Source organism: Tamandua tetradactyla, chromosome 1 (genome assembly GCF_023851605.1).
Source record: "Tamandua tetradactyla isolate mTamTet1 chromosome 1, mTamTet1.pri, whole genome shotgun sequence".
Taxonomy (NCBI): Eukaryota; Metazoa; Chordata; class Mammalia; order Pilosa; family Myrmecophagidae; genus Tamandua; species Tamandua tetradactyla.
Genome location: NC_135327.1, coordinates 181,022,723 through 181,035,365, shown reverse-complemented (window position 1 = coordinate 181,035,365; position 12,643 = coordinate 181,022,723). Strand labels below are relative to the sequence as shown.

At 36.4% G+C, this 12,643-nt stretch overlaps 1 protein-coding gene across 1 annotated transcript in view; it reads right to left on the bottom strand.

Moving 5' to 3' along the window:
- AKR1D1 (aldo-keto reductase family 1 member D1) overlaps positions 1–12,643 on the bottom strand; it is a 118,978-nt gene that overhangs the window by 17,232 nt on the left and 89,103 nt on the right. The window contains exons 5-6 of the mRNA XM_077143843.1: positions 5,187–5,264; positions 3,033–3,155 (exon numbers count right to left, since the gene is read on the bottom strand). Of these exons, the coding sequence (XP_076999958.1) occupies positions 3,033–3,155; positions 5,187–5,264 (201 nt within the window). The remainder of the gene's footprint in view (positions 1–3,032; positions 3,156–5,186; positions 5,265–12,643) is intronic.

Below are 12,643 nucleotides of genomic sequence, written 5' to 3'. Positions count from 1 at the left end.
ATATCTGTAAAACAGAGAAAATAAAACTTCCTACCTCATTGGATTTTAGAGGATTAAATGAGAAAAATGCAGGAATTGTTTAACTGATGAATTCTCAGTAAATATTAGTTATTTTAAATTATTGTTCTGATAAGAAAGCCAGTTTGAGAAAATGGTTGTTTGGTGAGTTTTAAGTCAAAGCAAGGGAAATTAACCCTAAAGAATATAGTTGTTGGAGATTGAACCAGGTAGAAATGATTCAACCTGCCACAACCATATCAGTAACTGGAGAACTTTCTACGAGGATAAAGGGCCTGGTGTAAATACATAGTCTCCTTTGAATTAGACTGGGAAAATGCTGCATGACAAGGTACCATAATTATTATGTTCATCAGGAAAGCATATAAACAAAGAGTAAACCACAGAGTGGAGCCTGGAGACACAAGTTGCTGCAGATGGATGCCAGAGGCAATATTAAGAAATCTTGGAGTTCTCAGGCACTGAGAATTAGTATAGAGTGAGAGCACATTCTATGTGAATTTGTTCATGGAGTCTATGATCAAAATATAGGAAAAAATTTGAATTCTAATTTATTTCTATGGGACAATTTATTTTGCAGTATGTGAATTTTGAATTAGACACGGTCTTCAGGCATACATCCCTTTGCAGATTAAATGTGTCCACTCTATATAATGCCCATACAAGATCAATAGTGCTGATGGATAGTAACATGGGAAGCTGTTTGTGTACAGGGCTTTTTTTTGTCTTCATGGAGTAGAGAAGGTCCTAATTAGTGCTGGTGGCAGGTAGAATTGTGCTTTGATCTCTCCCATCTCTAGAGTATATCAATATTCTACTTTCAAAGGTCACTGAACATATGAATGGGCTCAGGCTATAACCCTCCAACATGTCTTGCTTCACCTGAGGAGTATATTCTATAAGCTGATCAATACTCTTGTGCAAATAGATCATGGTATCTCCTTCTTGACATGAGGAGACACATTGTCAAATTTTTACTCTGGGTTAAAAATCACCGTTATTCTCTGTGTACTAATAAGAAGAACCCCCACTTCTCATTTCAACATTTTCATAAGGAGATATTGTTCTCGGAATGTGGGAAAGAGAATTGCTGATGAGGAATAAGTCAGGAATAAAATGATGGGTTGAGACTAGTCAGAAAGTCAAAGGTGGTTGTTGTTTTCTGTCCCTGAGAGCATGTGGTACGGTGTTAGCACAAGTGTCAATTCAGACATGGTACATCTAAATATGGCAACACTTCTATTATAATTATAGGTTATTGTCATGATGAGGGTAAGTAATTCATTCCATTATGAGCTCAGAGCAGACTCTTTTGTGTTATTAAAAATAATCAAATGAACAGGCCAACTATCATCCAAAAGTTGAAAATTTACCCAATCTAAAAGCATTTTTTTTTTTTAGTGTAGCTGATAATGTTTTATGAAGTAGGGCAAAAGGGCTATCATTATCACCATTTAACAAGATGGATAAGATTGTTTTGTTGTGGTTTTAAAAGTAATATACTTGCACTGCAGAAGACTTTGCAAATACAGAGACGCAGAAAGAAGAAAACAAAATTCACTTGTAAATTCACAACCCAGAAATAATCATTGTTAGCATTTTGATATATTTCCTTCCAGCCCTTTTTCCTATGCACATTAAAAATATATAATTGTGGGTGGTGCAACGGTGACTTAGTGGTAGAATTCTTGCCTGCTATGCCGGTGACCCGGGTTTGATTCCCAGAGCCTGCCCATGCAAAAAAATATATATATATATTTAATTGCATTCCATTTTGTAGCCTGATCTTTTCCCTTAATATCAAAGCCATTTTCCTTTTCCTCAAAATTGATTCAAGAACATCTTTTAAGGTTTCCCGTAATATGAATCTCATAATTTATTTAACCATTCCTCTAATATTTTATAAGTATACTGTTTCCATTTTTATTTAATTTCTTTTGCTTTTATAGATAATGCAGTGACAAACACATATATAAGTCATTCTAGGCATTTTGACTTTTTTCCTCAGGATAGATTCCTAGAAATAGAAGAGTGAACATTTTTGAGGATCAAAGGTTGAACCACTCTGCACTCCCCAACAATTCATCACTTGCTCATGTGGAGAATCATCTTAAAAAATAAAACAAAGCCTTTGCTAACTTGATACATGATATAATATCACACTTTAAATTTCTCTAATTACTAGAGATGTTGAACATTTTTTTCATATGTTTATCACCATTTTTCTTCTGTGATTTTTTATTCTTTTCTTGCAAACTTTTTTCTATATAGCCTCTGTATTTTTTTCTCATTGGCTTTCTTAGCCTTTGAATTCATAAGGATATGCATCCCTTTTCTACTATATTATTAAACATATAATTTTTTGTTTGCTCTTTCTTTCTGACATTTTTAGAGTTTAAAATATGCTGTTAGATTTATCAGATTTTTTATTTATAATTTTTCCTTTTCTATCCATAGCTCCAGAACTAAAATTATTTTGTGGTATTTTAAGAATGGTTTATTCTTTTTTCTTTAATGCCTTATTAAAGGAACATTCACCCAGGAGTCTGATATGAGGCAAAGATCTAATTTGTCTCTTAACAACTATTTTTCCCCATACTATTTTCTGAAAAAAAATCTGTACCTTTTCCATTAGCTTGCACCATTTTAGTTTACGTAAGGTTTTTAATTGCGTTTTGGCTTATTTCTGACATATTTTTTAGTTTTCATTTATTTAATGTTGATTCTTGCATCCACTTTACATTATTTTATGTACATATGTCTTAATAGCTGGCAGGTCTGTTTCCCCTTCCAAAATTGTTTATCTTCAATTTTTTTTTTTGGTTACTTTTGCTTGGTCAATTTCAAATATTTTTTTCTCAAGAAACATGAATTAAGAGAATCAAATGACTTGCTCAGGGTCTTATTACTGGATATATGTGGAATGACCTCAAGACTTCCTGACTCCTAATCTAGCGTCCTTTCTGTTAAGTAATTTTATAATTTTTTCCCAAATGGAAGCAGTCAAGCTGTACCTGATTGTTGACAGGCTTGTATTTGAGTCCTGGTTTGTTCAGAATTAGCTCCAGCTGCCTACGATTAAAATTGGACACCCCAAGCGATTTCACCAAGCCAGCATCCTTGCAAGCTTCCAAAGCCTGTGGAATAAACACGAATAAGTCAGGAAAGAAACCTCAAAAGAAGCAAAAATGAAGAATATATTTAAGGGTGATATTGTTAACAGGTAATCTCTGAAGAAAGAAAAAAATAAAGGAGAAGAATAGAAATTCTGAGTTTGGGAAATATTGTACACCGTATCTTCCTCTTGTGTTTTCACAATGTTTAGCAGCAAAATAATAATTATCATACTTCTTGAAAATTTTTTTAGGCTTTATGCCATAGTACCTGATCAGGTTTTATAAATGTTCTGCTTGTGTTAGAAAAATATATATTCCATGTGTGTATATCCTGTGTGTGTGTGTGTGTGAAAAATGTGTATTACAAAACTGTCTCTATCTATCTATCTCTATATCTATATCTATATTTATCTATCCATCCATCAAGCTAGCTAGCTCGCTATCCTGGCTTGAATCTGTTATGTACCCCAGAAAAGACCATACTCTTTTAGTCCATTCTTGTGGGGGCAGCCCTATCATGGGTGGAACATTTTGGTTAGTTTATTTCAATTGAGATGTGGCCCAGCCCATTCAAGGGGGATCTTAATCCTTTACTGGAGTCCTTTTGAAGAGGATAAAAGTTATCATTGAGTCTATGTGGGCCTAGAATTTTCTTGCCCTCTCTTTCTGCAAATTGGGGGATTTCCTTATTCTACCTTTCAATTTGATAAATTTACCCTCAGTTATATCCATTTTGCTAATTATTCCATCTTCTTTCGTATTACTTATTTTTCCTAATTATTATTTTGGCTTGTTTATTTAAAAAATTTTTTTCTCATTTCATATTGCTCATATCTTTTCTTATTTCCTTTAACATTAATTTACTAATTTAGAAGTTTCTAATATTCATTCTGCTTATATTGAGGTCTGTAATTGATATATGTTGCTTTCTTATGGAACAAATGTCTTGTCATTTTGAAATGTGAGTTCATTTTCTCCTTGGAATATTGGATACCCTGACAGGCAGTTCCTTAGAGGGGAAAACCAGACTTTAAACTTTCAGGGAGTACAGGAATAGAGTGGTCTCTTGAGTGGAGAACCCCAGGCACCAGAAAATGCAATCAATACCTCCTGACCCCTCAAAACAGCTACTATCTTCAATCCTCTACTTGGATTTTCAGCTGTTACATACAGGAAGAAAGCATTTTAGGAACACATATTCAATAATGTGTAATGTCCCAGCCTTTGGAGTTTGAAATTGGGAAACAACTGCCAGAAGTTATGTTTTTCTCAGCTTTTCACAAATACAAGATTTCAATGCTGCTCTGATTTGATTCCTGATGATACCCTGACACCAAGTTTCTGCATGTGTGGGGCAGACAATATTTGGGACAATGCCCCAAATCTATGGCAAAGAGAAGAAAGAGCAAAAAAACACCCCAGAAGCTTCCATCCTATATTGTGCTCTCACTGCTTATTTATTACTCTGGATCATAGCTTTTCATCCCCTTATTAAAAAAACAGTTAAAACCTCTGTTCCACCCCCCACCCAGGGTCTCTAGGGGTTTCCTTATCATTATTATTTTTCAATATTGTCCACTCTTATGATCTTTGGAAGGGAGCCAGAAATCATGTTAGTTCACCAGCTTGGTTAGAAATGGAATCAGACTTATTCTTCAGCTTTCATGTATCATTTTGCTTTAAATTTATTTCCTTTAGACATTATATTGTTGGTTTTTAGAAATGCAATTGAAAAACTGTTTAGATTTGAATTTATCTCATTTATGCTTTTTGTAATCACTGTTATAGTAGAACTTATTTTCTTTACTTTTTTTTCCTTCCAACACTGCTTCCCTTTCTTGGAATTCTAGTCTTTCAACAAAACAAAAGCAAGAATTTTTCAGCACCCAGAAGAGGAGCTGTCACACATATGCACTTATTGTTAGAAATAACTATTCTTACTGTTATTTTCCATTGGCAGTAAAGGCAGCATCTCTCCATAAATAGGCAGGACTAATGAGATCACAGTTTTAAAAATGTAGTCCCTTAAAAATAAGGCCCACTTGAACTTACCTCCCAAGTGGCACACAGATTTGACTTGTGATATAGCCATTTGCCATTCTCATCTCTAGGATGGATTTCTTCTCCAGGCTTTAAATAAAAGAAAAAGGTGTAATATATTTTATTTATGTCTAGAAGTTACAACTATGGAATTTGAGTTGTCAAAATAGCCCCAAGAAAGCTATATGTTTACTTTTTTACATGTTGAGATAATTACATAACAAATTATATACTTATTTACTATATATGTAAAATATTCCCTCTGTGGGACTGTCTAGAAATTCTTTTATTAGAGCTCCACAAGTGACATATTGTCTCATGATTTCACTCTGGTATTTGCTTTGAGATAAATATATTTTTCCTCTATTTATTGAAAATTATTGTGTTCTTAAGCCACGAAGTTCTCTTTCAACAAAATTATTTTACAAAAAAAAGAATAGTCACTGAAAATTAGGACTTTCAGTCTGGGTGTTTTGATGGTTGATCCTTGTCAAAATAGAGGACAATAAATTACTTACTTTCACAAGATACCAAAAATCATCACTAAAAGGGGGACGAAATTCTTTGGCTAAAAAAAAAGTATGGTCGATGAATGGTATGCTCTCTAAGAATTAGGAAAAGGCATAACATGTTGCTTCTCAGTCCTGTTTAACCTGCCCACTGGTTCTTTTCTTTCTGTCTTTGGTCTCCCCAGGAGTTCAGCACCATTTTTCCATCCTACACATTATCTGAATGTCAGCCTCTTTAGTTTTTCATTGATTCTCTCTCAACTAAAACTGACTATGGTATAGAACATTGTTTTTCATATTTATCTGCTTTTCTATCTCAAAAAGCAGGGGACTATCTTTTTGTAGGAGGATCTCAGCTATTCAGTAAGGAGAAACACAAGTATATTATCAAGCAACCTGACATAACTGGGGATGTTAAAAGTTCCAGAAATTTTAGGAAATAAAATCATCTTGAATTCATTTCTTAAATGGGCACCAAAAATCTAAGGACAAGGCACTAAGTTAGCAAACACCAACCTTAACTGTCACAGGCCCTTGCTCTTTTACCAAAGGTAATGAGCTACCTCACACTGCTGACATTGATCAGGATTCATCTTTGCTATGTCTATAGACCATCAAAGAGATGTAGTTCATCTTTTTACCCTACTAATGTCTTCTATAGCCACCTTAACCTACTTATATACCACAAGACAAAATTTCTATTTGGTTGATCAAATATACTTCCTTCTCCATTACCAAACTTTCTTCTGGCCATGAACATAAGCCTTCAGACTATCTCTTACACTCATGCTTCATCACCATTATTTTTATATTCTATCCTTCAAACATCCTTCTTTTTATTTCGTTCTCCACCTATTCAGCTTATTCTTGTGTCTCTCTATTGAGCACCTATTATGTGCCAAGGATTGTTGAGGGATATTGTAATGGAAAAGATAGCCAAGACTCATCTTCCAATGGAGATTATATTCTAGTGAAGATGTAGATAATAATGAGCAAGGTAAGCAATATAAACAATTAATATAAAAATAACTATATGAAAGAAAATGACTTGAGGAGGCCACATTAGGTGGTGTGATGGTTTGAATCTATATGTACCCAGAAAAGATCATGTTCTTAAAGCTAATCCATTCCTGTGGGTGTGGACATATTGTAAGTAGGATCTTTTCTTTTCTTTTCTTTTTTTGGCTTTTATGAAAGGAATTTATTACAAGTTTACAGTTCCAAGCCCATTAAAGTGTCCAAATTAAGGCACCAACAAGAGATAACCTTCACTCAAGAAAGGTTAATGCTGTCCAGAGCATCTCTGTCAGCTGGGATGTCACGTGCCTGGAGTCTTTGGGTTCTGGACACCTCTTTCAGTGGGAAGGCACACAGTGACATCTGCTAGCTTTCTCTTCTCAATTCAAAAGTCTTCCCCAAGGGCACCTTCCTTCCACATCTCCAAGATTTCTAACTGTGTGGGCTCTGTTGGCTTTTTCTCAAAATGGTTCCCTCCTAAAGGTCTCCAGTAAGCAACCCCACCATGAATGGATAGAGATGCATCTCCATGAAAATCAAAAGTTACCACCCACAATTGAGTTGGACACATCTCCATGGAAACAATAAAAAGATCCCACCCAGCAATGCTGAATGAGGGTTAAAGAACTTGGCTTTTCTGGAGTACACATCAGTTTCAAAGTAGCATATATGCCTAATGATGGGATTGCTGGCTACTGTGGTAATTCTACATTTAACTTTCTGAGGAACCACCAAATTGTTTTCCAAAGTGGCTGCATCATTTTACATCCCCACCAACAATGTACAAGGGTTCCTGTTTCTTTGCATCCTTGGCAGTAGTTGTTATTTCTGTATTTTGAATAATAGCCATTCTAACACTTATGAGAAGTATATCACTGTAGTTTTGATTTGCATTTCCCTAGTAGCTAATGATGTTGTATATCTTCTCATGTGCTCATTGGCCATTTCTATATCTTCTTGGAGTCATGTCTATTCACATCCTTTGCCTATTTTTAAATAGGGTTGTTTGTCTTTTGTTATTGAGTTATAGAAGTTCTTTATATTTTTTGGATATTAAATTATTGTCAGAGATATGATTTGCAGCTATTTTCTCTCATTCTGTAAGTCGTCTTTTCACTTTCATGATGAAATCTTTTGATGCACAAAAGTTTTTAATTTCAACAAAGTCCAACTTATTTTTTCTTTTGTTGCTCACAATTTTAATGTCATATCTAGGAATCCATTGTCTAGGTCCTGAAGATTTTCCTCTATGTGTTCTTCTACAGTGAATAGGATCTTGAGAAGTAACACACCTCATTTAGAATGAGTCTTAATCCTCTTACTGGGGTCCTTTATATGAGGATAAAAGACAGAAAGACACTCACAGAAAAAAGCCCTAGAAAAATTTAGAGAGAAGGCTACACACAAGCTAAGAGAGACTGACGCTAAAAGGGAGAAACACACAGAAGCTCAGAGAGGAAGCCACTGAAGCCAGAAGCTGGAGGCAATGAAATCAGGAGAGAAAGGAGAGACCAGAAGATGTGCCATGTGCTTTCCCATGTGACTGAAGTGTTCCAGATGCCAGAAGCCTGTTTTCAGAGAAGGTGTCATCCTGTTGATGCCTTAATTTGGACATTTTTTATGGCCTAAGACTATGAACTTGTAACTTAATAAATCCCCATTGTAAAAGCCAACCCATTTCTGATACACTGCATTTTGTCAGCTTTAGAAAACTAAAATTGGTGGAATATTAAGGAAAGTCCTCCTTAGTAACATGAAACTAGGTTCTGAAAGATGAGATGGAGACAGCCATAGAAAAATTTAGAGGGAAAAACAGTCTAGGCAGAAGGAACAAGTGTAAAATCTCTAAAGCAGGAATGAGTTTGGCATGATTAAAATAGAGAAACAAAGGCTAGAGGGCTGGAGTCCGGTGAACCCATGGGAGAGTGATGAAAGGTGAGATAAAAGAAATAGGCAAGGACCAGATCATCTTGGGTCCTGTTGCCCATTATAAATACCTGGTATTTCTCTCTAAAGCAATGAGACGTCATTGGAGAGTTTTAAGCAGAGAAGTGACATATTTATTTTATACTTCCTAAAAGAAATTAGTGCTATTTTGTGGAAGATGGATTTTAGGGGATGTTTTAGTTTCCTTGGCTGCTCAAGCATACCATGCAATTGGTTTGCTTAAGCAATGGGAAATTATTAGTGCACAGATTTGAGGCTTGGAAAAAGTCCAAATCAGGGCATCACCAATGTGATGCTTTCTTATCCAAAACTGCTGTTTTGAGGCTGGCTTCCAGTGATCCTTGGTCCTGAGCTCCTCTATCACATGGGAAGGCACATAGAAGCCTATCCTGACCTCTCCCTTCTCTTCCAGATTCCACTGACCTTCAGTTTCTTCTGGTGGCTTTCTCCCTAGCATCTGAATTTCATTACTCTCATAAAAGATTCCATTAACAAGCTCAAGACCCACCCTGGTTGAGATAGGACATGCCTTAACTGAAGTAATCTCATAAAAGTCCTACTTATCACACCCACAGGAATGAATTATGTTTAAGAACATGTTCTGTGGTGCCAAGAGTTCTATTTTGGATATTTTGAGTTGAAATGTTCATTCAAGTGGATATTTGAGTAGGCATTTGGACAGAAAAGTTTGGGCACAGAGAGAGGTCATAGCTACAGATACAATCTGTGGGTCATCAGTATGTAAAATGTGTTAAATCCATGTGACTTGATCAGATCCCCCTACAGAGTGTGGCTCAGTAAGACAATAATATGGAAAATAGACTATTGGAGCACAGCAAATTTTGGAGGTTGCACAGAGGAGAAGAAGCTGCCAAATAATCATAACTGGATGGAAGCCACAAGAAAGTGTTTAAAGAAGGAGGGCGATAAACTGTGCTGAAAGAGATTATGTAAAATGAGGACAAAGTATCTGTTGGATTTGGCAGCATGGAAGTCTTTGATGACCTTGATACAACAGCAATTTTCTTGTTGGTAATCAAGCGATTTGACAAATCCACCATAGCTTTAATTTTTTTCCGAAATTTTCCCTCTACCATCCCACCTTAACCACAGATACCTGTTAAACACCATTATTGAACCCTCACCTATCTCCACCTCCTTCTCTGGGGACGTTACAAACGCGCTAAGTGGCCATCCTTTGGCTTTCCTGCTACCCCTACCTCCTTTTCTACAGTGTGCCACTCCCAAACCTATGAAATATGTTAAGTCTAATGCAAAGGTCTGGCTAGACCTTAAACCTGAAAACCTAGGAACAAAATAGTCTCCAGTGCTTATCAGAACAGGAGTTCTCACTGGCAGGGTCCCCTCCCCTGAGGCAGATAAAACCACACTCCAACAGTATAGATTAGTTTCTTTTGTTTGGTGGGAAGTGGTATGTATCATCTAACAACCGCTACTGGGAGCAGTGGGCTACCCCACTGAGACCGGCCACAATGGGACTTCTTCCCCTACTCTTTTGAACTCTTTAAGCTATGTAAACGACAAAGAGATTTGTCCTTTCTAGACTCTTTATTCTGCACAATAAAGGGATCAGTTGCTGAAAATTTCTGCTAAGAAAAGAAAGAAAACAAAATGGAGTCACTACGGCTAAGAGATTTAAAATGGAGTTGGAAGGCCATTCAGGAAGTTAGTCTTTATGCACATCTCTGCTAGATATCACAAACTGCCAAGGTATGCAAAACCAAAAGCAGTGTCTCTGAGGACATCTGGATACCAAGAGACAACTACAAGATAAAAAAGTTACTAAACTAACTAGAGGATATTTGGAAAAGATCCAAATATTGACCAATCATAATACTTCACAAACAGCTTAGGTTAGGTAATCTTCTTGATTACTTCTACTTTACAAACAACTTAGGTAATCTTTTTTTCTTTAAAACTGCTCAGACAGAGTTTGGGTTGCTACTTGAATCTATGCTCCCCAAATTGCAATTCTAAAATCCCAAATAAATGATTTTATTGCTTTACAGCTCAGTTTGTTATTTCTCAGTTGACACTGTTGTGTCCTGAACCTGCATTCCCATGACAAATAATACCACCTGCTCCACAGGTGGTTCTGCAGCAGCCACAAGAAGACAATGTTTAAAGAAGGAGGGCGCAAACTATGTTTAGAGAGATTAAGGTGAGCGCAAAATATTGAATTTGGCAACATGGAAGTCTTTGGTGACCTTGATAATAGCAATTTTCTTGTTGGAAATCAAGCAATTTGACAAAATCTACCATAGCCTCACATTTTTTCCTGAATCTCCCCCCAACATCTCACCTTAATGCAACTCAGTGCTCCCCTCCCCCCACGTGATAATACTTTCCCCATTGTCCTCTAGCCAGGACATTTTTTCCCCTCAATTTCCTTCTGCCTCACTGAGAAACAGAGAAAATCTCCTTTCTCCTGATGCCCCATCTTCATTCATTTTAACCACCCTTTCTGAATCTGATTTCAAAGCTCTTTGATCTTCGCAACACTTAAGACCTATATTTCTGCTCTAATTTAGTCTCCTCAATATTTCTTGCCTTTTGCATTTTGAAGGTGTACATGTGTTCTGGGACGGTTCTATGCATCTGTCGTGGCCTCTGTTAAATAATTTGTACTTTCCCGTATTTTAATTGTCCTAAACATGAATGAACTCATTCTGTTTTTCTCCGAGTAGCCCACTTGAGCTTCCGCTATGACTACTTTAACTGATTCCTTCAGTGAAGGGATGAGCCTCTTTCTTCCTTGCTACTCACTGTCACGCATGATTGGGAGAATAATCCAACCTTCTGAAATTCTCTGCTTTGACTCCCGTTACTGCTCAGCAATAAGTTCACTCATCTTTTTTTTAAACTTGTCTTATAATGATTCCCATGAGTCCTAAAGCTTTTCATAATGCTCAAATTCGATAGTCCATCATTATTTTACTTTCAAGACTCTAGGTTTTTTTTTTTTCAATTGTGAAATTAGAACTTAAGTACAATTTGAGAGACTAACCTAAGCCAGTGCAAGGAAAAAAAGGCAAATTTAGTGTAAGGGCTAGCAGAGCATCTTATGAAAGATGAGGGTAGGCTTTAGAAAGGACTAGAGCGAGGAGCCTCTTCACCCATTGAAACCCATAGCCCAAGGACTAGGTATACAGGAAATGTGACCCTATTTGATTTCTTGCTCATGGAGCAGACTGATATTGATTAAAGCCTATTAAGATTTTAAGGAATAGTGTCTTTTCAATGAAATATCAACTGACAAAAGAGACGTACAATTACCAAACAATTATGAAGCTCCTAAGCCCATCTATGCATGACACAGAATGCAAAAGGGGAATATTTCCCAAAGTTCACCTTGGATGTGACCACAGAGAAGTGCCAACAAGTAAAGCATTTTCTGAGAACAGAAATAGAGGGTGACCAGGTTCACTGCCTAAAGGAACTCCTGCCCCTGCAAAAGCAGGGAGTCCTCCTTCTTCCTGCCCAGGATGATCTGATTTACCTTGTGTACAAGTGGCCGATTTTGTTTCTCAGTCTCTCCTCTCCTCAAGACTTTTAAGTAGTTCTTCTTCTTCTGCATTATATACTGCATGTACTGCTGGTTAAATTAACATTGAGTCCATGTACTGAGAAACTGCAAGGAAGTACTGTATTTGAACTGGATAAACAGATACCACTGAGGTGTGCTGACGTTGGAGCTGAACCCAAAAACCTACCCATTCTTTGGGCTGCCTTTTTGTAGAGGGAGTGGAAGGTGAGTATATTTTAAGTTGTATATTTTATAGCTGCATTATATTGAACAGAGACATTTTCTAGACTGTAAATGGAAGAAATGGATATATCTGGATGTCAGCCAACTAAAATGTGAGCTACAGTTAGGGGACCATATGTTAGTTTGTTGGAGAGTGTTTAAACTACGGCTATAAAAATATGATATTATAGAAAGTATGTTGGATTAAGAATCTGGGAACCCAGATC